The sequence below is a fragment of the Brachypodium distachyon genome, chromosome 2 (genome assembly GCF_000005505.3).
Source record: "Brachypodium distachyon strain Bd21 chromosome 2, Brachypodium_distachyon_v3.0, whole genome shotgun sequence".
Classification (NCBI taxonomy): domain Eukaryota; kingdom Viridiplantae; phylum Streptophyta; class Magnoliopsida; order Poales; family Poaceae; genus Brachypodium; species Brachypodium distachyon.
The window spans coordinates 24,043,987-24,069,339 of NC_016132.3; the positions used below are offsets into that span (position 1 = coordinate 24,043,987).

The 25,353-nt window shown below is 42.3% G+C and overlaps 2 protein-coding genes across 3 annotated transcripts; both read left to right on the forward strand.

Annotated features, from left to right (window-relative positions):
- Positions 1–45: 45 nt before the first annotated feature.
- On the forward strand, positions 46–1,752 carry LOC100843262 (basic 7S globulin). Its single transcript, XM_003568431.4, has one exon. The coding sequence runs from the start codon at positions 241–243 to the stop codon at positions 1,564–1,566; it is 1,326 nt and encodes a 441-aa protein (XP_003568479.1). The 5' UTR covers positions 46–240; the 3' UTR covers positions 1,567–1,752.
- A 9,415-nt stretch (positions 1,753–11,167) lies between these two features.
- On the forward strand, positions 11,168–23,907 carry LOC100840822 (probable manganese-transporting ATPase PDR2). Of its 2 annotated transcripts, XM_010233088.3 has the most exons (22): positions 11,169–11,325; positions 11,414–11,696; positions 11,796–11,888; positions 11,966–12,168; positions 13,059–13,131; positions 13,208–13,380; positions 13,459–13,624; positions 15,113–15,217; positions 15,292–15,402; positions 15,484–15,570; positions 15,683–15,865; positions 16,002–16,052; positions 16,125–16,250; positions 16,350–16,429; positions 17,070–17,178; positions 18,118–18,246; positions 19,253–19,318; positions 19,431–19,502; positions 19,779–19,927; positions 20,382–20,493; positions 20,583–20,699; positions 22,503–23,907. In XM_010233088.3, the coding sequence occupies exons 2-22, from the start codon at positions 11,448–11,450 to the stop codon at positions 23,571–23,573; spliced, it is 3,525 nt and encodes a 1,174-aa protein (XP_010231390.1). In that variant the 5' UTR covers positions 11,169–11,325; positions 11,414–11,447; the 3' UTR covers positions 23,574–23,907. The 2 variants fall into 2 exon arrangements, with proteins under 2 accessions (XP_010231389.1, XP_010231390.1); XM_010233087.3 differs by having other exon boundaries at positions 11,168–11,325; positions 11,414–11,888.
- The last annotated feature ends 1,446 nt before the right edge of the window (positions 23,908–25,353 follow it).

The window sequence follows — 25,353 nt, forward strand, 5'->3', positions numbered from 1 at the left end:
CACGCCACGGACTCGTTCAACGCAGCCCATTTAAAATACGGTAAGTGCTGACCGGACTGCTGATGCGGACTAGTTTTCCCGAGTCCGGTCCATTCCGGCGTCTCTCTCGCCCCGCCAAGCCACCGCTTCCCACTCCAAGCTGTATCTCGACAGCGACCAAGGCTGCGCTATTATAAAGCCATCCTCGCCGCTGCGAGCTGCTGGTTCACGTCACACGGCCGTCGCTCTCCAAGTCCAAGCATGGCCCGTCTGGCTCTTCTCGTCGCTTCCACCGCCACCGCTCTCCTCTTCTTCCTCGTCTCGTCCTCGTGCTGCCTGGCAGCCACCAGCAGCAACCCGAGCGCCGTGGTGCTGGCGGTGCAGAAGGACGACGCGACGGGGCAGTACGTGGCCGGCGGCTTCCGCCAGCGGACGCCACAGGCGCCCGTGACGGCCGTGCTGGACCTCGGGGGCGCCACGCTCTGGGTGGACTGCGACCCCGGGCAGTACGCGTCCTCTTCCTACGCGCGCGTGCCGTGCGCGTCCAAGCCGTGCCGCCTGGCGCGGACGAGCGCCTGCGCTACAAGCTGCGTCGGGGCGCCGTCGCCAGGCTGCCTCAACGACACCTGCGGGGGGTTCCCGGAGAACACGGTCACGCGCCTCAGAACCAGCGGGAACCTCATCACCGACGTGCTGTCGCTGCCCACCACCTTCCGCCCCGCGCCCGGGCCGCTCGCCACCGCGCCGGCGTTCCTCTTCGCCTGCGGGGCCACGTTCCTCACCAAGGGCCTCGCGTCCGGCGCCGCCGGCATGGCCTCCCTCAGCCGCGCCCGCTTCGCGCTCCCGACGCAGCTCGCCGACACCTTCCGCTTCCCCCGCAAGTTCGCGCACTGCCTCCCTCCAGCCTCGGGCGCGGGCTTCGTCCTCTTCGGCGACGCGCCCTACGCGTTCCAACCCGGCGTGGAAATCTCCAAATCGTCGCTCATCTACACGCCGCTTCTCGTCGACAACGTGAGCACGGCGGGAGTCTCGGGCAAGGGGGACAAGTCGACCGAGTACTTCATCGGAGTGACGGCCATCAAGGTGAACGGCCGCGCCGTGCCGAGGCTCAACGCCACGCTGCTGGCCATCGACGGGAAGACGGGCGTGGGCGGCACCAAGCTCAGCACGGTCGCGCCTTACACCGTGCTGGAGACATCCATCCACCAGGCGGTCACCGACGCGTTCGCCGCCGAGACGGCCATGATCCCTCGGGTTCCCTCCGTGCCGCCGTTCAGGCTCTGCTACGACGGGAGCAAGGTGGGGAGCACCCGCGTGGGCCCCGCCGTGCCGACCGTTGAGCTCGTGATGCAGAGCGAGGCCGCGTCGTGGGTGGTGTTCGGGGCCAACTCGATGGTGGCTACCAAAGGCGGCGCGCTCTGCCTCGCCGTGGTGGACGGCGGCAAAGCCCCGCGGACGTCGGTGGTGGTCGGGGGACACATGATGGAGGACAACCTGCTCGAGTTCGATCTGCAAGGGTTGCGGCTCGGGTTCAGCTCATCCCTGCTTTTCCGGCAGACCACCTGCAACAATTTCCGCCTTGGGTAGGAGGAATACAATGGCGGCAGTTGGTTTGTGTTCCAAAATCGCAGGGGCCGGCTTGAGAAACTGTGGAACTTCCGGATATTCACGTGTACCTTCCAGATAATCATGAATATGCGGAATTTTCGGCTTCCAATCGGAACTTTCGGTGTGACCGTTACGGATCTGAGTTGTCCTAATGCTCCTTCTATATATACCCCTTGTAAGCCGCCGTTTTGGGTAGAGTTCACACGAATTGGGTTCGTGAAATCTCCTAGGCGTTGTAAACACTCCCATACAGTGAAGTTTCGCTGGCTGGCGCCTGTGGTTTTCCCTCTCGTTGTTTGAGAGGGTTTTCACGTTAAATCCGTGTGTTCTTGTGCTGTGATTTCTTTTTCGTTCTTCGTTCTTGCTTGTCGCGTTCATAACAAGTGGTATCAGAGCCCACAACTGGACTAACACCACACGATTCTCGTTGTGGCAAGTGAAGATGCAGGCGATTCTCGCCCAAACTTCAGATCTGGATGAAGCGCTTGATTCCTTCGGCAAGAAGGATGAAAAGGAGTGGACTGCCGAAGAGAAACGCAAAGATCGTAAGGCTTTGTCTTTGATTTAACTTCATCTATCCAATAATATTTTGCAGGAAGTGTTGGAGGAGAAATCCGCAGCAGCCCTGTGGCTGAAACTGGAATCGATCTGCATGTCTAAAGATTTAACCAGCAAGATGCATGTAAAGATGAAGTTGTTCACCCATAAGCTGCAAGAAGGTGGTTCGGTAACATCTGATATAACTGTTTTTCGGGAGATAGTTTCTGACTTGCAAGCTTTGGAGGTTAAGTATGATGACGAGGATTTAATCGTCTTACTCTTATGCTCGTTGCCTAGTTCCTATACAAATTTCCGTGATTCAATTCTTTATAGCCATGACTCTCTAACCCTTAATGAGGTTTTAAAAGCACTTAGACAGAAAGAAAAGATGAAATCTCTGGTGCAGACCGATGGGTCGTCATCAAAGGCAGAAGCTCTGCAGGTTCGTGGCAGGACCGGGCAGAGGAACAATAACTATGGCAACCGAGATAAAAGCCGGGACGGAAAAGCTCGTTCAAAGTCACGTAGAAAAGATAAGTTCTGAAGGTATTGTAAGAAAAATAATATGTTATTGAGGATTGTTATAAACTGCAGAACAAGGAGAAAAGAAACGGTACTTACAAACCGAAAGACAAGTTCAATGGTAATGGTAAGGCCGCTGTCGTTTCTACTGACAGCTCTGAGGATGATTGCCTCGCTGTTCTTGCTGCTTGTGCTTCCCGTGATGATGAATGGATTCTTGATAAATCATGTTCTTTTCATATTTGTTGTAACAAGGATTGGTTCAGTTCTTATGAGTCTGTGCAGACTGGAGATTTTGTGCGTGTGGGCAATGACAATCCTTATCATATTGTTGGCGTTGGGTCTGTTCAGATTAAGACCCATGATGGCATGACACGCACGTTGAAAGAGGTGAAGTACATACCAAGCATGGCTAGAAATTTGATCTCGCTTAGTACCATGGATTGTGACGGGTACAAGTATGCCGGTGGGCGTAGACTCTTGAAGGTATCTAGAGGTTCTCTTATTCACATGATAGGTGATATGAATTCTGCCAAATTATATGTTCTTAGAGGTATCACTTTGCCTGGTTTTGCTGCTGCCGTTACACCTAATGATTATGATGATTGTTGAAAAACGAATCTATGGCCTATGCGTCTTGGGCATATAAGTGAACATGGGATGGCAGAGTTGGTCAAGAGAGAGCTGATCGATGGCTGCAACTTGAGTAAGCTTGAGTTCTGTGAGCACTGCGTTTATGGTAAGCACAAAAGGGTTAAGTTCATTTCTTCTGTTCATACCACCAAACACATATTAGATTATGTGCATACTGATGTTTGGGGACCCTCCCGTAAGACTTCTATTGTTGATGCTAATTACATGCTTACCATTATTGATGATTACTCAATAAAAAGTTTGGCCTTATTTTCTGAAACACAAGTCTGATGTTTTTGGTGCTTTTAAGAAGTGGAAAGCTATGGTAGAAAAGCAAACTTAAAGTAAGGTAAAAATTTTGCGTACTGATAATGGTGGTGAATTTGTTTCTGATGAGTTTGAAGAGTTTTGCAGTAGTGATGGTGTGGTTAGGCACTACACGGTTGCCCGTGCTCCACAGCAAAATGGCATTGCATGCTGTCTAATGCAGGTTTGGGCAAGCGTTTTTGGGTTGAGGCAGCTTCCACCGCACGCTACCTCATAAACAGGTCACCTTCTATTCCACTTGACAAGAAAACTCACATTGAGTTATGGTCTGGTAAACCTGCTGATTATTCACAGTTGAGAGTTTTTGGTGACACCGCTTATGCTCACGTTGATAATGGAAAGCTAGAGTTTAGAGTTGTTAAGTGCATTTTTCTTGGCTATGGTTCTGGAGTTAAAGATTTCAGGTTGTGGAATCCTGAAGCTAAAAAGATTTTGCCGAGCAGGAATGTTGTCTTTAATGAAAAAGTTATGTATCATGATACTTTATCCATTGATGCCTCTCGCATTGAAGAGGAGAGACGAATGCAAGTGGAGCACGTTGATGAAATTATTGACAACGATGATGCTCAGGTTGATCATGATAATGATGATGGAAACAATGATGATAATAATGATGATATTGTTCCACCCTCACCACCTGTTTTGCAACAACCCACACGGTCTATTGCAGCTGACCGCCCAAAGAGGAATAAATGTCCGCGCCCACATTTAATTGAAAATGGTGATCTTGTTTATTATGCTTTGAGTTGTGCAGAACAGGTGGAGCATGATAGTGAACCGGCCACATATAATGAAGCAGTTATTTTTGGCGACCGTGTGAAGTGGTTGTCTGCCATGCAAGAGAAGATGCAATCTCTTGAGAAGAATGGCACATGGGATGTTGTGCCCTTGCCTAAACAAAAGAAGCCCGTTCGCTGCAAGTGGATCTTCAAGAGAAAGGAGGATTTGTCTCCTAGTGAGCCTATGAGGTTTAAGGCAAGGTTAGTGGCAAAAAGTTTCAGTCAAATATTAGGTATTGATTACAATGATGTGTTCTCTCCAGTGGTAAAGCATAGTTCCATCCGTACTTTCTTTGGTATTGTTGCTATGCATGATCTTGAGCTTGAGTAGTTAGATGTGAAGACTGCATTTTTGCATGGAGAGCTTGAGAAGGAAATATACATGTACCAACCTGAAGGGTTCAGTTCCTGGTAAAAAGAAGTTTTTGTGTAAGTTGAAGAAGTCCCTTTATGGTTTGAAACAATCTCGTAGACAGTGGTATAAAAGGTTTGATTCATTTATGATCTCACGTGGCTTTAGTAGATCTTAGTATGACAGTTGTGTCTACATTAAATTTGTTGATGGATCACCTACATACTTGCTGTTATATGTTGATGATATGTTAATTGCTGCCAAGAGCATGAAAGTAATCAGTACTTTGAAGGCACAACTAAGTAGTGAATTTGAGATGAAGGATCTTGGTGCTGCTTGAAGTTTGGCAAGACTAGTGAGGGACTCGCTGGCTATGTGGATTCAGATTTTGCTGCCGACTTGGATAAGAGGTGATCCCTCACAGGTTATTTGTTCACGGTAGGTGGATGTGCTGTGAGTTGGAAGGCAACACTGCAACCAGTTGTTGCTCAATTTACAACCAAAGCAGAATATATGGCTATTGCTGAAACTTGCAAAGAATCTGTTTGGTTGAAGAGTTTATATGGTGCGCTTTGTCAAGATGTTTCTTCCATTAACCTGTTTTGTGACAGTCAAAGTACTATTTACCTTACTAAGGATCAGATGCTCCATGAGAGAACCAAGCACATTGATGTCAAGTACCATTTTGTTCGCGACGTTGTTGCACAAGGTAAATTGAAAGTATGCAAGATCAGCACTCATGATAATTTTGCTGATATGATGACAAAGCCTGTTCCTATTGTTAAGTTTGAGCTATGCTCAAGCTTAGTTGGTATAACTATTTAGCCCCTAGTGGTTGTTGGCGCCGAAAGTGTTTCTTCGTTTGTTTCAGGAGTTGTTGATGTTCACGCTACAAGGAGGAATTTGCTATAAGGAGAAATTTGTCTCAAGGTGGAGTTTGTTGGTTTGTGTTCCAAATTCCCAGGGGCCGGAAGTTCCGGCCCAACTTCCGGCCGAACCTCCAGATGCTCTCTGTTACTTTTCGGGAAATTGCGGAACTTGCTGCGGAACTTCCGGATATTGAGTAATATGCGGAACTTCCGGCCTCCAACCGGAACTTCCGGTGTGACCGTTACGGATCTGAGTTGACCTAATGCTCCTGCTATATATACCCCTTGTAAGCCGCCGTTTTGGGTAGAGTTTGCATGAGTTGAGTTCGTGAAATTTTCCAGGCGTTGTAAACACTCCCATATAGCGAAGTTTCGCTGGCTGGCGCCCGTGGTTTTTCCCTCTCGTTGTTTGAGAGGGTTTTCCACGTTAAATCCGTGTGTCCTTGTGTTGTGATTTCTTCTTTGTTTTTCGTTCTTGTTTGTCGCGTTCGTAACAATGGGCGAGGATGGTAGAAATATATGCTGGCAGTTTGTATTTTGCCTTATTCACATTCCAATCTGAAGTTTGTTTACGTACGTATTTCCGTGTGCCAAGCAATAAGGTCTTTAATTTGGCTGCTTGGCTGTTTAGAATAATCGGTTTTGCTATCTTCGTTTCTAAACAGTGAATCACAAAATAATCTAGTCTAGGTTTTTTAGGCAGTCTTTGTCTCTGTTTTTTTTACAGTAAATCACAAAAAAAGTTTGGCAACCGTAGGGTGCCTTGGTTTGTCCTAAGTCAAAGCTAAGGAAGCTTGACTACGTTTTTATAAAAATACATCAATTTTCTGTTGTTGTTCTAGAAAACAACATGATAAGGTGTACGGGGTGTACGCCTGCCTTATAACGAAGGTTGCCGTACACTTGGGACAAGTTGACACGTCGATATTTTTTGAATAGGTTCGGTCGACATTGCGGGTACGACTTAGTCCTATGTTAGAAGAGGCTTCAAGGGGGTCGTTAGCCAAGCGCTTGGGGCGAACTCGTCTCCCAAGTCGCCTATAGCGAGAGATCTCTAGGGGCCGTCTCGGACTTGGGCCGAACTTGTCTTCCCAAGTAGCGAGGTTGGGATACCCTCGAGACTCTAACCCAATCCCTCTACTTCGAGTCGAGGTCGTACTAGACGGCCCGGAACCTCGAAACTAGGTTTCCCAAGTTGCGTCCCCGAGGTCGAGTCGAGACTAGGCTCGACCCCAGCACTCGAGAGCGGGCTCCTTGAGTTGCTCTAGCCCTCTTCCCTTTGATCTTATTCCAATGGAGAGTGAATGATACATGGGGTATTTATAGCCTAGGGGTGCATGACAAAGACCGTGGCTGCCCTTGTGGGAGACGGAAAGTGAGGGTAAAGTGGTAAATCCATGCCTAGAGCTTTCTTATCCCTATTCTAGCTCCTTTGACCATGGTATGGGGGCTTGACCCTTTGACTCCTTTGACAGGTGCTTAGTTGGCATGGCTACGCCTTGTTGGCAATTTGACCGATCTTTGGAATTCGTTGACTTGGTCGTCGCCACGTGGGATTACGGCCCGGCCCATGTAAGGAATTTATTATATCACAACATATTCTATATCTATATATAAACCTATCTAAAAAATATGGACCGTTCCCTTCACCGTCGTCTGTCAAACTTCTCAAAAAAATTATGGGCTCCCCCAAGATTGCATGTATATTAGGCCTACTAACCCGGCTAGCCCGTTACCTGCACCGAATTGGACTGGAACTCCGCGAGGGAATTCATCGCCAGCGGGATCGTTATGAGAGTCGGGCAACAACTCCGAATCTGACTAGAAAAAGATCGCTCCACTGAAACACTACGGGAGTCGGAAGATGAGACCCGATCGGGCACTTATCGGGCAAGGAATCGAAGCCACGGCCGTCCCCTCTGTCTCCCAGGCGCGGCGACAGCTGGTCCCCTCTTTCATTTCCCAGGCACGGCCGTCTCCTCCTAGGGCTAAATTACATGAGAAGATGGCGAATTGTTAGAAAAAGCTGATGAGATAGACTGCGGGAGAGAATGGTGGCGGCGTCTAGGGCATAGTAGAGAGAACGAAAGATGATGGCCGAGTGTAGAATGGGAGATGGAAGAAGGCGCCTCGATGCCTTTCTTCTGTGAGCGTGACTGAGCGAGAGACATGACCAAACAGGTCAAGTTGATGGGTCATCAAGTCATGGGCTACTAGGCCAATTTTGCAGTTGGTCTTTATTTATCTTTTTAAAGCAGGGTTCATCCGTTAATCCTTATTGCATCAAAGAGTCCACATTTTGCTTCAAAATCTTTTTTTTCCTTCAAAAAAGAGTCCACATTTTGCTAAAAAAAAATCAAAGAGTCCACATATTATATAATCAAAATAATATTTATTTAATTAAAATATTAACTGGGCGATCCGGTCATCCGATATCCAGAGGTATAAATCTATACTCATACCCTACCCATGACGAATCGGGCGAGCCATCGGGTATACCCATGGGCGTAAATGTCGACCCTTATCCTACTCATTTGGGTCGGATATCCGCGGGCGAGTTGCCACATTTAATACTTGCCGGCCATATAAGACGGACTCCAGCCGCCACACAAAGACAGGACTACGAGCAGACAGATAGCCGAGAGGCCAATGACGTCAAGTCGTCTGAACTGCCCACAAGCCAGATCCTCCGAATAACTCGAGCAAATAATTGGAAAAAAATTACACGTGCACTGCCAGTTTATTCATTAGGCTTGATTTAATCTAATATTGATAAGCTCCTTTAGAAAACCAACAAAATCAGAATAGGCATACTCAGCAAAATAATCAAATGTCTATACTCATAAACGAACATCCAGCTGCCAAAACATAAATTTTTTGCCCCTTCTAACTCTTTGTGTTTAACGGGTGAAGCGAGATTGTGGAGATAACTAAAAAAATTAAGTGATTCCGTCTCAAAACTTTTTTGACCGGGTGATGTTATATAATTTTCAGAAGGAAGTGTATTGTTTTATTTTGAGAGACTAGAGTATAGAGACACAATCTTCGGAAGAAACATTTTTTAAAGAGATATTTGGTGATCGTTAAAGAAGGGCAAAGAGAGGTTTTGATGCATGTTTTTGAATGTATCATTTTATTTTGTTGCTCTATTGCAGCGTAAGGGCATTTCAGCTAGTATAATATAAATACAAAAGTATCATACTAATTTGGGTATATTTTTCTATAAGATTGATCAAGCTTAGTAAAATTAAACTCAGAACAAACCTAAAAGTACTTTAATTTCACATCAAGTAGTGGAAGATACATCTACCAAGGGGGGTACAACTAATTTGAATTTTCCATGAGAATATAACGGAAACTCTAACTAGAATTAGGCAGGGAAATCTGGATAAAATATTCGGTACAAATGTGTCCTTTTTCATCAACAATCGTTTTGTTTTTAGATCCGTAACTTTTTTCGGACGTGTATCCAAGCAAAGAATATACTGATTTCTTGTAATACTTGTTTTAGTCTATACAGGTGTGTCAATCTTTCTAAGCAAAGATAAATGGGTGGTCAAGGTGTTAGTTCCATTCGTGCAAAGGTAATGTGTTGCAACTTCTTTATGGAGGCTTGGAGAAATGTCAATATGCAAAAGCAACACCGTGATGACGACTAAAAAGCACCTCAATCCGTTCCTTTTCAATTTCTTCAGTTCGTTACACCATATTCCAAGTAATATCTTATTAGTTAAACCTTCAAAATCCGAGTAACCCAAATATGAATTCTCCGCACATAGAAATAATCTCTTTTTTAAGTAGGTTCTTAAACAAGAATATGCAGGAGCACTTTCAAAATTGTGGCATAAACTTTCAACAAAAGTGTATAGCCTTCAACGCTAGCGCCACAAGCAAGTTGTGATGTCAATTAATATCAAACCTTTGTGTAAAGCACCTTCATGTTTTTAGATATTGCACATTAGTCCTCCCAGTTTTAGTGGATATTAAGACAAGATACATTGGCATCACACGTGTTGGGCGTTAGCATTGTGGCATAGACTTTCAAAATTTAGAGAACGGGATTTTGGAAATTGGAGCCATTTTCAAACTTAATAGGTAAAGGATGCGGTTCGTTTTTTGGACCAAGTCTGAAAAAATATTATAAATTGACTTTTGGAGAAATGGCTTTCCAGCTAAATTCCATCCATTTTCTTTAACCCGAATTAGAGAAATACACTTAGGGATGGAAACTTAAGGACACTATACCATCTCTCTATGTGGCTGCACCCATGAGTTGGAACATTTTGGATCTAAGTGTGGTTGTGATGCATCAAAGGAGTATTCTAGGAACCTCTTTCTTCACATTGGCATAGAGTTTTTGTTGGGTTTATGGTTTTCTGGAAGAAGTTTCAATTGTGATTATTGGATGAACAACAGTTCGGAAGTACTGGATGAGTACAAATCTCACCGTGAACCGCCATACACGCCACCTGCATAGATGGGTCCTAGGGATGTCAAGAGGGACAAGCAAGAAATCAAAAGCAAGATCACCAAGAAGCAACCCGGGAAATCCACGCCAAGTTGGTTGTTTTTTTCTTACTACTTTAGCCACCCCACCCTCGATTGTTTTTTATATAATAAAAATGTTTTTTTTGCGGGTAGATATAGTAAAGATGTTTGCAGGACGTAGTAACATATCGTCATGAACCTAAGAAAACGTGTTTCTAGTGTGTCTCTGAACTCCACACGATATCCCGTCATCGCTCCCGACTCTATATCCTTCACGTAACCATCGTTCGCAAGATCGACAAAAAACCTACCTCCTAGATTGGATCGCCGACAGTTGGCACCCACCGTAGGGGCAACACACCGATTCTATTGAAGAAACTTCATCAACTCCGTCATCGTCACCTACTCCGACCCATAGACCAAGTACCGTGATCAGATCCTGACGCATCTAGATAGAAGTTGCCCCATAATGACGAACCAATTTTTTTGGATACATCCTTAGTCCGCAAATGCTTAGTAACCACAATAGATGTCACATTTCATCCTTTATTGTTACCCTTTATCCTTTAGCAACATATAGAGTAGGAAAGACAGGGTTCGCGCTAATTTAAGTATAATTAAAAAGATAAAAGCATCATTAACACTAGATATTTATTACATGTCCACGACAACCCGCGATATTTCATTTGATGTCAATTTTATCTTCTTCCCTCAATCGATTTAATTCAAAACTCTGACACCGCTTGAAATTTATTTTCTCTGAAAATAACGAGAAATACTACATGGTCGGATCAAATACACCCTTGTTTTGTCTTAAAACCACTTTTGTTAGGAGAGAAACATGATTTGTATAGCTCCAAAACAAACTAGAGTTTTGAACCAAAACCAAGCTTTTGATACGAAGTTTGCTCACAATCCCTTATAAAAAACAAAATATTTGCTCACAACCGGCGAATCAAAGCATTTTATCTTTAGCTTTGCCCGATTGCCTCCCTTCTTTATTACGGAAACGTGGAAGAAAGAAAAAGTCACTCGAGGGTTCAGATCGCTGTGACCCGTGAGATTTCTCAAGTAAAACTGACAACAGCGGGCTCCAGGAGGTTGAAGACGAGACACAGAGCACAGCAGGCAGCAGCAGCGGCGGAAAAACCCTCGCGCCGCGGCGGACGCTCGGCCACTGCCGCCGCCCGGCGACCGCCGCCGGTCCGATCCCGTCGAAACTGAACTGGTAAACCCCTCCAAACTCCCACCCATAATCCCCTTCTCCGAATCGCGCATCGAGACCCGATCTGAGTCCCCTTCTGGCACCCCCGCAGCTCCCCACCCGATCCGAGCGGTCGTGGCGTCGGCATGGCGCGGTTCGAGGTGAACGGCAAGTCGGTGCAGGGCGTTGACCTGCTGCGGCGGCGTCACTGGACGGCGCGCCTAGACTTCTGGCCCTTCCTCGCGCTCTACGCGCTCTGGATGCTGCTCGCCGTCCCGGCGCTCGACTTCACCGACGCCCTCGTCATCCTCGGTGTGCTATCCGCCTCACACATCCTCGCCTTCCTCTTCACCGCTTGGTCCGTCGATTTCCGGGCACTCGTCGGCCACTCCAAGGCGAGACACTTCTCTCCCACACAGTCGAACATTACCTACAATCTGTTTGGTTCGCTTTACTCCATTGGGTTGAACATCTTACTCTCGTGGACGCTTCAGGTGAAGGATATCCATGCCGCGAATGCGTGCAAAGTAACCCCCGCGAAGTTCTTGGGGTCGAAGGAGATTGTGCCCCTGCATATACAGAAAACTGTGAGTTAGCCCTGGTTTTGTTATGAACTGGTAGCGGTTTTGATGTCTGCTCACCGAGTGGCTTGGGTGCTGTTCAGGTGGCCTCGTCGTCGGCTTCAGGCGAGGCAGAGGAAATCTACTTTGATTTCCGGAAGCAGAGGTTCTTCTACTCTGCAGAGAAGGATAACTTCTTCAAACTCCGGTACCCGACAAAGGACTTGTTTGGGCATTATGTCAAGGGCACAGGGTATGGGACAGATGCCAAGATTAACACCGCTGTGGATAAGTGGGGGAGAAACATGTAAGCTGCAGTTTTGCTCCCTGTTTGCACTTGTCTTTCAATAGTTTAGTTAGTTGAGTTTTAAATTGATCTCACTTACAGTATACTTGTGGATGTGAGTGAAATCATCATTAATGGCACATACCATTTAGAGAACACATTAGAGTTTTCTTTAAGGCTAGGTTTCTTTGTATGCTATTTAGTATTTAATGCTGGGTTGAACTACATTGTAGCCAAAGAACATCCTGAAAATGTGCGTTGCATATTAAGATATGGTTTGTTTCAGTGCCACAACATGAATGAATTTCCCAAATCAACTTATTTCAAATGTATACAGCTTGACTGAGGAGAAGATGATCTTGACTTGAGATTAGAGAAATCTTGCTGGTCTGCCATGTGCGTTCTTATCAAATAAGACTATGCATTCACAGCAGCCTCTTGTACATTACGATGCATAAACCATTGACGAAGTAGAGTCTAAACTGTAAAGAGTAGCTGAAAGGATTAGTGCATACATAAATATGTTACCATCACACATGCATATATCTTAAATCACTTCACACAGGCAATTTGCTACTGTTCATGGGGCAAAAACTATGGATCCTGAATGGGTGCAAATTGCAAAACACACGACTGTAGCGGCGTTTTCTAGGTTAACCTTGCTGGTTGCTGCAAAGTAAACACACGATCTTTCTAAGTGATTTATAATATTGACAATAGAGGTTGATGCATAATATATTTTCATGTGAGCAAAGAGCTGAAGACAAGTTTTGGTATATCTGCAATTTTTCAAGTAACCAAAACTGTGCAACAGTTAATGGAATTGAACCTCTAGATTCAAAATGCTGAAGCGGTCATCATATATGCACCTGTTTAGCTTGTGGCTAATGCATCTAAATTGTTTTCTCTAGATTTGAGTACCCACAGCCTACATTTCAGAAATTAATGAAGGAGCAATGCATGGAACCATTTTTTGTTTTCCAGGTTAGTCTCTTTCATATCTGACCTGTTATTCTATCAGCTTACATGTCTTTGCTAAAATTGAGCTCTTACTCTACAGGTCTTTTGTGTTGGTCTTTGGTGTCTGGATGAGTATTGGTACTACAGTTTGTTTACTCTTTTCATGCTTTTCCTGTTTGAGTCTACTATGGCAAAAAATAGATTGAAGACATTGACTGAACTAAGGCGTGTGAAAGTTGATAATCAGATTGTGTTGACTCACCGCTGTGGAAAGTATGCCTCCTTCATTTGATTTGATGGTTATGCCGTTTAAGCATATTTCTAATCCTAATCATCTGTTTATTTATCCAGATGGGTTAAAATCCCAGGGACAGAACTATTACCTGGAGATATTGTTTCAATTGGTCGCTCACCTAGTGGGGAAGATAGATCTGTACCAGCAGATATGCTATTGCTGGCTGGATCCGCAATAGTAAATGAAGCTATTCTTACAGGAGAGTCTACTCCACAGTGGAAGGTATTCCACTATCCCCCACCTGCCCCCTCTTCTAATTTGATTCATTCTGCATTCTCATTTTGCTTGTGGAAATTAGGACTTGCAGTCATACTATTTTTGTTAAAGATGTAATTGTTCTTTTTAGTTCCATTCTGGAAGTTGTTCTAGTTTCTTGTTTGGAGTGGATCATTCCTTTAGTGTTGTTGCCATTCTGCCCTCAAAGAAATAAAATATTACAATTTGCATGCAAATTCCTTTAAAATATATTTAATATTTGTACACAATGCATCTATAATGATTTGGAAAGGAACAGAAGTTACCAAAAGGAGTTAACCAATTGTAGATTTGTCGATGCTGCGGATTTGGTGTCCAGTTTCAAATGTTCTGGGGACAAAACACTTAATAAATACAGTATGCAGTTATGCATGTGAGCAAGGTTCAAGGAATTAATGATCTAGGTAATATTTAATTTGGTTTCCAGCCCACTATTTGAGTAACCAATATTGCTTGTACTAAGGCTGTTAAAAAAGCTCGGACTCGGTTCGCTCTGTGCTCGACTTGAGACTGAAAACAGTGAAATTTGAGCCTGACCTCAAGCTCGTGAGCTTGACAAGCTAGAGCTCAAAAAGTTTGATAAGGCTTGCTGGAATGCTTATCATGCATTTCATCTCACTTTCCTAAAAAAATATCAGAGGTTTTCAAGCCATCTCAGCATCCCTGGCCCACCATTGTGCCTACTCTGATGCAATCTATTGAAGCCCATGTGATACTTTTACCCAAGTGACCATGACAACAACTGGTACTGCCATCTCAAGATATACAGAAGTCAAGCAGCCACCCATGATAGCATACGTTGCAACCCTTGCCTTCAGCTTCCTTGCACTAGTGCATTCTTGCACTGGCACATGAAAGGCGCATTTTCATTGTATGCACCCTGTAACAAACAACACAATCCCATCTCAATGCTTTAGTCCCACCTTTGCCTTTTGTAGAAGATCGAAATTGGAGCACAGCATGGATTCGCTGAACCTGTGCTTTGCTGGCATGCTAAAGTGCTGGCCTAAAAAACATTTTGTGTTCACCCTGAGCTTAGAAGCGGACCTCAAGCTCATTTGATCCTTCAACCCAAGCCTAAGCCTATCTCTAAGCTCGCCAAGCTTGGTTGTATCTGCTCGGGCTCGGCTTGGTGATGCTCGTACCTCAGGTACCAGAATGGCTGCTAACTGAATGAGCTGGTATTTGTGGTCAAGCAGAAAAAAGCTGCTGCTTTTCCATTTCCCTACTGAAATTTAACGGCTCACTTATTCTGGCCAGAATCTACAACAGGTTGAGTTGTGTATTAACCCAACTACTACCTCCGTTCCTAAATTCTTGTCGCTGTTTTAGTAAAAAAAACAGCGACAAGAATTTAGGAACGGAGGGAGTAGCATATAACGGGGTTTCCTGCTCCCAACCATGCTTTATTGTTGTTATCTTGTTGTAGCTCTGATCAATCAAATACCCTTACAGGTATCGGTTGCTGGTCGTGGCCCAGAAGACATGTTATCGGTAAAGCGAGATAAGAATCATATCCTATTTGGTGGCACTAAGATACTGCAACACACGCCGGATAAGGTAAATGCATCTATTATGCTAACGAGTTATCTGAAAAACTTTACAGCGGTGCTGACTTCTTTTGTTCTCTACAGTCTGTAAATCTTCGAGCACCTGATGGTGGTTGCGTAGCTTTTGTATTGAGGACTGGATTTGAGACTAGCCAGGGCAAATTGATGAGAACGATCTTATTTTCAACTGAGAGGGTAACTGTCTTTCTTCGAGTGTAAAATGATTCTGACTTCTGAGTATGCAAATTTAAAGCTAACTTTTGCATGGCATGGCAGGTTACTGCAAATAGCAAGGAAAGTGGCCTGTTTATACTATTTTTACTTTTCTTTGCAATAATTGCATCAGGTTATGTGCTTATGAAGGTAATTTCAGACAATATTACTACCAAGATTCATTAATGTTTCAACTCCATCCTATGATGCTATTACATATTATATTTTTTTTGTTGAAGTGTTTGGTTTATTCGTTGTTTAGGGACTAGAGGATCCAACAAGGAGCAGATATAAACTTTTCTTAAGTTGTTCATTGATTCTTACTTCTGTCATACCGCCTGAACTGCCAATGGAGCTGTCCATAGCGGTTAATACATCTTTAATTGCTTTAGTACGGCGTGGTATTTTCTGCACAGAACCATTCAGAATACCATTTGCTGGGAAGGTCAGTAAGAAAACCGTATCGTGCTTCCGTGTCATTTTTCGTCACTGTTCTGGCTTCTTAGAAAAACACCAAGGGGTCCTTCTCCTCTGGTCTTGTTTTTATTTGTTATGAGCTTTGACAAGTTCTCGTGCACCAGGTTGACATATGCTGCTTCGACAAGACTGGGACATTGACATCAGATGATATGGTAAAGTCATGTCCTTGTTTTCTTTATAAATTTTATTGGAGGTTTTTCAACAAAGGAACCCCTGTATTTCAGGAATTCCAAGGTGTTGTTAGTTTGGAAGGCGACGAAGAATTGATATCTGATGCAAATAAGTTGCCTCTCCGCATTCAAGAAGTTCTCTCCAGTTGCCATGCACTGGTATTTGTAGATAACAAACTGGTATGTGGTGTGCTATCAGCAGTAATAACTGTCTACATGAAGCATAATGAAGGAAAGAGTTTACTTGCCTTTTTAACGGTATATTTCATTTTATTGAAGGTTGGTGACCCCCTTGAAAAAGCTGCAATAAAGGGCATAGAGTGGATCTACACCTCTGATGAGAAGGCCATGGCCAAGAGGTAAACTATCATCTGTTACACACATATAAATATGGGAGCATCTGTGCACTTGATTAAGTAAACCGGACTTCAAATGTATGTCATGGTTATAATTCTCCGGTCTAACAATTTTACATTATTGAATTTTCTCGTTTGGAATTGTTTTAGGCTTTGGTCCTATCACTTCAGCATGATTGTTATTACTATTTTTGAGTCATTGAATCAGTTGGATCTTTCGTTGAGTGATTTTTTTCTTTTTTGATTATCTTGGTTGTTAACATCATGGAGTAATTTCCTCCTGGATGTGGTAAATGTGTGCTACCTCATCTTCTTGACCATCCTACGTTGTTGATTATCATAACATGGTACAAATAATGTGTTTCCTGTTCTTTTTTTCTGAAATTGAGTCATAGTTAAGCTGGATAATAAAAGTATCTGGCTGGTCTTTACCAACTTTTTCCGGATGTGTTCAAATAAATATGTTTGTTGAATGCATTAGATCTCCTTAGGTGGTGAACCAATGATAGAGCAAGATATTTTGCCATTAGCAAAGGATTACTAAGTTTGATTCACTTATTGAGTTACATCTAAATAAAGTTTGTATTTGGCATCAGTTCACTTATGTTTGTTCTACATGATCGATACTCTATGATCATTGCAGACCTGGTGTTCAACCTGTTCAGATTGTACACAGATATCACTTTGCTTCTCACTTGAAGCGAATGTCTGTCATTGTCCGTATTCAGGAGAAATTTTATGCTTTTATAAAGGTAAGAGTCTGGGAGATTAAATAAAATTATCTATTCTTATGACTTTCACACAAGTTGTTAATACAGTTGCTACTTGGATTGTTTAGGAACTCACTTTTGATTGGCTTGGTTCATGATTTTGACATAAAGAAATACAATAGTTCTCGCATTTGTAGACGCCTTTAGGTTATTTTTAGAGCAAAGGAAATAAAAATCATCTCCAAAGGGTTTGGATTACTTGTGGCTGTGCATGTCTGACATTGGTGGTTCTGAAACAAATGAATAGTGTACTTGATTTCACATGTAATCCTTTATAATAGTCCTTATATTCTAGATGGAAATGAGGTAGGCTATGCTATATAAGCAACTTATCTCTTTCTAATTGTTTATCCTTGCTTAATGCTTATTTAACTACATAAAATAAAAAAATTCCACTTACCCAGTTGCATGCCTTAAAGGGAACAATTCTCTGTTTCTTAAATCACAACTCCCTTTATGCAGCCAAAATATATATTTAATGAACTATATAAGTCCCAATCATCTTTAAAACTTATGGTGAACGGGCAACCTAAGATAGACTATCATGGACAGTGTTAAGAAATGGAATCCAGTTAGAAAGAAAAAGTTAAATTATTATATGTGCTGGTATTCCTAGTTCATAGAATGGCCGTCACTAGAATTATTTTTATCTTTTCATTAATATGGCCCGTCAGAACATGTCAGTGTAAACTATTTACTCCCTCCGTCCAACAAAGGATGTCTCAACTTTGACTAAATTTGAATGCATCTATACACTAAGTCATGTCTAGATACATCCAAATTTTGTCAAACTTGAGAATCTTTTGTTGGATGGAGGGAGTATTTGTTTTGATATCCTCCTTTCTTTTACCCTTTCCATATTTTGTTTCATTCGTCCATTTCCAGTAAAATATTAACAAAGCATCCTTTTTATTTTTGTAGGGTGCACCAGAGACCATCCAAGAGAGGCTAGTTGATGTACCTGCTGCATACGTCGAAACATACAAAAAATACACGCGGCAGGGTTCTCGGGTCTTGTCTCTTGCATACAAACTACTTCCGGAGATGCCTGTAAGTTTCCATTGTTGTATTATATTTATTTCCTTTTATGTTCTTGTTCCATTGTTAGTGTACTACTATGATTTTGTTGAGCCAGGGCTAAGGAGCTACCCTGTGTTTGATATAAAGAGACCATGCCTGTTCCAACTGTCACAATTAATTTTCTTTTTGAGCTTAACGTCACAGTATTCTTATTTAACAGTTCATGGTAAGAACCCTATGAAATTAGTACTAGCCACTGGAATTCTGCAAATTGGCGATGATAAGCTAGTTTAAAACGTACCATTTGAAACAGTTTTTGGCTGCACTGAAATGTGAAATACATCGGTGGGAAAAAAGCCAGTATCCATTTCTAAAGTTGTCTCCTGGTAAATAGCTCTATGTGTAGTCTATGTTCAAGCTGCTATGTTCAAGACATATTTGGAAAATTGAGCTACTAGTAACTTTTTGGAGAAGGGAAAAACGTTGTCCAGGTAGTAGAAACTATGGTTTGTCGAGGTATTCCGGGGTAGAGGGTAGCGGTGATCACTGATCTGGATTATCATAGGTTCAAACTGTAGATTCCATTAGTTTTATTTAGTACACCGCCCTGGGATCCAGGAGATACAGTAAATCATTCATTGGTCAAATGGTCGTGGGAAGTGGGAACTGAGATGCTCTATATACTCCCTCCGTCCCATATTAAGTGCCGAAATATTACATGTATTTAGACGTATTTTAGTATATAGATGCATCCATATTTAGACAAATTTGAGTCACTTAATATGGGAAGGAGGGAGTACATCTTTACTTGGAAGCCAGGAGATATTTGATTTGTAAATTTCTTCCGCTTCCAACATTTTCAGAAGAAAATAACTGCAGATTATTTTATTAATGATCTGAATGTTCTTTAACTGTAAGTAATTTGAATAAATGTTTTTTGCAGGTAGTTGAATTTCATTTTAAGTTATTTTTAGCTTGAATTTGTAGAGAATTTCCTCTGGTTGAGTTATTTGACCTCTCTGTATTCGAATAACAGGTTAGTGAAGCTAGAAGTCTGGAAAGGGATCAAGTAGAGAATGACTTAACTTTTGCTGGTTTTGCGGTAATTGATCATTAACTTTATGTATCCGGCACTTTCTTGGTACATTTTTTTCTCTTATTTTGAAATCATTCAAATGGTTTTCTTCTATGGTTTTTGTTTTTGTTGTGCTCAGGTCTTTAACTGTCCAATAAGGAATGACTCTGGTGCTGTGTTGCTTGAACTGGAACAATCTTCCCATGACTTGGTATGTCCTCCCATTCTTCAAGTTGCAAATTGTGATGTAGTGTCAAGTGTCAAGTGTCAACTACATGTGTTGATATTAAGCAAAGCATCTCCATGCTTCCTGCAATATTTCTTGGTTCAAAGAATTTTGCACCACTACACACAATGGCACAAGTACCTATGTACTAATCTGTCCAATGCTGGCGTATTTATTTGTTCATCAGTAGCAACAACCTGTGAAGAATTACAATGGAAAATTACTGTTTTATTTAAGTGCTTACCCGCCCTGATGTAATAGGTTATGATCACTGGAGACCAAGCGTTGACTGCTTGCCATGTTGCTAGCCAAGTGAATATTTGTTCCAAACCGATTCTAATTTTAACACGGATGAAGACTAGTAGTTTTGAGTGGGTTTCCCCTGATGAAATAGACAGAGCTCCATACAGGTATGTTATTATATACTTCGTATATGCAATGGTGTTTGTGCTTGTGATAGAGTGCTTAGTGTCCTCTATAATTTGGAAATTAGTACTTCAGCAGAGATTCTTGCTTTTCACATTTATCATGTCTTTCCAGTGGGAAAATTCAAAAATGTACTATCCCTTCTGTGCAGAAGAATGTTACATTGCTTGTTCTTCCTGCAATCTATGGTTCACTTATTGTCGTTAGGAGACAAATTCCTATTCTTTTTTTTAAGAAAAATGAGGATTTGATGGATTGTATGATCAGCATGTCCACCAAAATTGTTGATCATTCTATCACTTCCTTCCTGCACAGATAAATGGGTGCTATGTAACTCATTCTTCATCCATTGTTTATTTTTAGACGTACATATGATATGAGGTGCATAACTGCATATACTCATTTCATTCTTTAATGCCATGCATTATTGTTTTGTAGTGCTGAGCAGGTTGCAGCTTTATCGGAATCCCATGATCTTTGCGTTAGTGGGGACTGCTTTGAAATGCTGCAAAGGACTGAGGCTGTTCTCCAAGTCATTCCTCATGTGAAGGTAAGTGAAAATATATTTAATTGTCCTCTCAAAATATGGAGGCCCTCCTTTGCGTTCTTGATGGCTCCTATATGTGTCAATGGTTTCAGGTTTTTGCACGTGTTGCTCCAGAACAGAAAGAACTTGTACTAACTACATTCAAAACTGTTGGGAGGATGACACTGATGTGTGGGGACGGAACCAATGATGTTGGTGCACTAAAACAGGTCAGTACCTGGCCTAAATCTTGTTTAATTTGCTTATTTGTCTACATAATTTACTCAGTGTGTGAGATTGCTTTATTCCACACAGAAGGAACATTTTAGTCATGCACTCATGATAATGATTGACTTGATCTTGTATTTGCATGGCGAATTTGATATAAGAATTCTTACTACATTTTATCTTTTGTGTATATATTCTCTACGATTCGTAGGGGTGTGCATTCGGATTGTTTGGTGTGAAGTTATTTTGACAAATGGAATCAGAATTATTCATGTAGAAATAAAAACACAGAACCTAATACGCTGAAACTTTTTGTTTTGGTTGCGTCTGATGAGCCGAAATTATCAGCCGAAATTAACACAACAAAGCGATGAATAAGGCTACATAGTATAGATCTTGATCTTGATTTCTGTCCTCCCATCACCCATCCTTGTAATTGTAAAGAAAGACATCAGGGAAGAAGGCCACTTACATACAAATACAAGAGAAAATGACAGAATGAAGAGATAATCCACGCCAGTATGCTGCAAGCAAGGAAATCATCTGATATTGGCTAAGAAGTGAGAGTAGGGAATGTGAACAGCCAGGAAAGGCAAGCTCTGGAGACATCAGCGCCCGCTCACCAGCAATGGTGCCTCAGTTGATGCGTACAGCCTCAGCTCCTCTGCTCGTGTTGATTCCTTCACCACAGCACCGATGTCTGGTCCTTGTGGCTAGGATCAGGGAAATGAATTGAGATCTGCATGTCAAGTGGGGATGCGGCTAGAAAAAGTAACAATGTGCCGTCCTATTCTTTGTGCTGCTCCCCGTAGTGTGTGGCGCCTAGGGTAGTGGGCCATGCTTCTTGTCCAAGTAGGAAAAGCAGATGATATTGGTTTCCTTACTGCTTCGATTTTCTATAGTTAAAAACTGAAGAGAACACCGAGTACCAAATTAAGCTGAAGCAAAATAAAAAATAAATTACAATGCCCTAACGATTCACAGTTTTTTCAGTTTGAAGTGCTCACCCCTAATCCTTTGGCCTGCTAGGACTATCTTAGTTTCTTGTAGGTCTTTTACTTGCATTTTAGCCTTATCTGATATATGGGTAGCTCCTCTGGTCTATGGAGCAGCTAATGAGCACATCATGTTGGTTGGAAGACATTATATGTGAGGTGTCCAGTGGTTGGATCAAGTATTAGTTGTGAATAACAGAATAAGCATTCATGCACGAAGTTACGGGCATAGAATAAACGCTTACAAAACATTCTTCCACTCAGAAACAGTATGAAAATAGCATGGACATAAAATTTATGTGTAGTTCTGACTAAAAGCCGTACTGCACGTAATGCTTATCTGTGTGAGCAATACTTAACAGGGGGTCATAATACTTGTATCACCTGATAGGCATGTAAATTTCAACTGAAAAGGTTTTGCACTTATTTCAGTTCGTTGCTTTAATCTACCAGAATCATACAGCATATTGAACATATAGCACAAATGTGAGCCACAAACACGTATCTGTTATTGTTGTTAGGGAGGTTAACTTTTACTGCCTCCGTTCCATAATTCTTGTCTTGTCGAAATATTACATGTATCTAGACACTTTTTAGGAATAGATACATCCATATTTGGGCAAATTTGAGACAAGAATTATGGAACGGAGGGAGTTACCTTATAAAACACTCAATACCTGGGGCAGTCCTTATAAACATATCTTTAGTTATTCTTTTCCTTCTTCAGTTCTATTGATGCTTTATTTATTTACCAGTGTAAGATAGGGCACATGTTATACACCTTGTGACACTATGTATTCTTAATTTCAGGCACATGTTGGAATAGCTCTGTTGAATGCTGAGCCGGTGCAGAAAGCAGACTCGAAATCGCAGTCATCCAAATCTGAAAACAAATCAGGGAAGTTGAAAAAACCAAAACCCGTTAGTGAACCATCATCTCAATTGGTCCCACCAGTTAGCAACTCTGCTAAAGCATCCAGCAGCCGCCCCTTGACCGCTGCTGAGAGGCAGCGAGAAAAGCTGCAGAAGATGTTAGACGAAATGAATGACGAAAGTGATGGCCGTTCAGCACCAATCGTGAAGCTTGGGGATGCTTCCATGGCTTCCCCATTCACAGCAAAACATGCCTCTGTTGCTCCCACGCTTGATATCATTCGCCAGGGGAGAAGTACCCTAGTCACTACCCTCCAAATGTTCAAGATTCTTGGACTCAACTGCCTTGCAACAGCATACGTTCTCAGTGTTATGTACTTGGATGGGGTCAAACTGGGTGATGTTCAAGCTACAATTAGCGGTGTCTTCACTGCAGCTTTCTTCCTCTTCATTTCCCATGCACGCCCGCTTCAAGCACTGTCTGCAGAGCGCCCCCATCCGAACATATTCTGTGCATATGTCTTCCTTTCCATTCTGGGCCAGTTCGCCATGCACTTGTTCTTTTTGATGTCAGCCGTGAACGAAGCATCCAAGTATATGCCAGAAGAATGCATTGAACCTGATTCAGACTTCCACCCAAACCTTGTCAACACAGTTTCATACATGGTGAACATGATGATCCAGGTGGCAACCTTTGCTGTAAACTACATGGGCCACCCATTTAACCAGAGTATATCAGAGAACAAGCCATTCAAGTATGCTCTCTATGCTGCTGTTGCTTTCTTCACAGTGATCACATCAGACATGTTCAGGGATCTGAATGACTATATGAAGCTTGAACCCTTGCCTGAAGGAATGAGGGGCAAACTGATGCTTTGGGCTACCCTTATGTTTTGCGGTTGCTACGGATGGGAGCGATTTTTGCGATGGGCATTCCCAGGCAAGATGCCTGCCTGGGAGAAGCGCCAGAAAAAGGCAGTTGCGAACATAGACAAAAAGCAAATATAGGATCTTGTATTCTTTTTCTTCCATCACTGTTTACCTTTCACTGCCCATTCCTCATCTGTCAGCGACCTTGTCACTAGTCAACTGATCATGATTTGGCATAGTTGCACTCTAGTATGTAGCTTAGGAGAATTTTGTCAGACTAAGCGCTATTTGTAGGAGGATACAGGGCCATTACCCCCCTATATGGTTCTCAACATACACGCCTGGTGTGGAGGCTAAGAGTTTTCAGTTTCTGTACCTTTCTGTTAATGATGACTAACATGGATGTCATTAAATGGAACACAATGATTTATGCTGTTTCTACTGTTGCGAGGTACACTATGTTATATCCAAACTGTATTCTGATCTGCAATGCAACACTACCGTCATGTCATAAACGTCCCATGATTTATAACATGATATGCTATTTATACGATGATGTGCTTGATTGTGTTGAGGCAAGGATATAGTTTCTATTCACGGTATCTGGGCTGTGTGAAGTCTCTTTATTTTGAGGGAATTCAGGGAGAGCTTTCTTTTGTCAAGTCCGGCAATCCGTGGGTTGCGGGACTTGCGACTGTAATGGTAGCTCAGCGAATCGTGAAAATAACCGGATGAGTAGTGCGCGGCCAAACCGGAACCCGCAAGACCGCACCGAAGGACGCTACACACAATTTTCCCAAGTTGACCACCAAAGTCTACGCTTGACAACTTCAGCCGGAGGCCTTTCCTAAATGCTACCCACACCCATGGACTATCACAGATTGGCGTAAGCAAGTACTTTCTCTCTTAGATTTGTTAAAACAAGACTTTAATCAAGAATTACCATATTAATAAATGATTTATATAAGAAATTGGTATCTCCATATATTTTATCAATTAAAAACTTACTAATAGTTATGGTTTCATATTTTACAAGTCACATACTCCCTTGGAGGGAGTATATATTAATAGAGTAATTCTTAACAAAAATGAATATACCTTAATGTTATGGAATGCATGGAGTAATGAGCAAAGAAACACCCATCTTTTAACTCTCTAATCTTGCCTAAGTTCACATTTGAACCTCGATTCTAACATTGGCCGTCTTCGGTTGTTTACACCTTGCTTTTCAATGATGTGGTGGTGGTTTTAACCCTTTTGACTGAATATGATCCTTTTGGTTGATGCGGAGAATCCAAAGTATAGTACAGTAAACTCAGAGGAACGGAAAAAATCACATCACACAAAACTATAGAAGGTGACAATAAGAAATGGCCACATAAAATTTGGGAAATCATGAGCTTTAAGAGTAATCATTGAAAACTATAAAAAAATATTCAAGAATGTTGCTTAAACTATGTTTTATGGCCAAGGATGTATAAAAAAAGTGATCACATATTTTCTTCCGAATTTTCAAGAAACGGTGACAAGAAAATATTATGATTTTTTTGAAGAGCTGGGTCAAATGCATCTAGATAGTTCACAATAACATTCCAATTTCATTTTTCTAGATTTCCCCATATTTTGTTTTGGTTTTATTGAACCCTTAAATAACTTGAGAACGTATCCAGTGAAAATACTCGTTCGATGCAAATTTGCAAACAATCATCATGGGCCATTAGATTAAAAACGCACGATTCAAACAAAAAGTGGAAATCCCACCAACAACTTAAACAGACTTTGGACATAACCCCTGCCATTGAGTTTAAGTGGTTGGGGCCTTTTACCTTGGATCTGAATGGGGGTTTTCATCGAATACGTCGTCAAATAACTTGCGCGGTCATCTATAGAATTCCGTATCTTTTATTTTTCTGTTTTA

Excerpts from the sequence above, each read along its gene's own strand:
- LOC100840822 (XM_010233087.3), top strand. The coding sequence starts at position 11,448 with ATGGCGCGGTTCGAGGTGAACGGCAAGTCGGTGCAGGGCGTTGACCTG. Across the intron at positions 16,251-16,349 it reads TATTTGTAGATAACAAACTG|GTTGGTGACCCCCTTGAAAA; the intron begins GTATGTGGTGTG and ends ATTTTATTGAAG. Across the intron at positions 19,319-19,430 it reads TAACTTTTGCTGGTTTTGCG|GTCTTTAACTGTCCAATAAG; the intron begins GTAATTGATCAT and ends TGTTGTGCTCAG.
- LOC100843262 (XM_003568431.4), top strand. The coding sequence starts at position 241 with ATGGCCCGTCTGGCTCTTCTCGTCGCTTCCACCGCCACCGCTCTCCTC.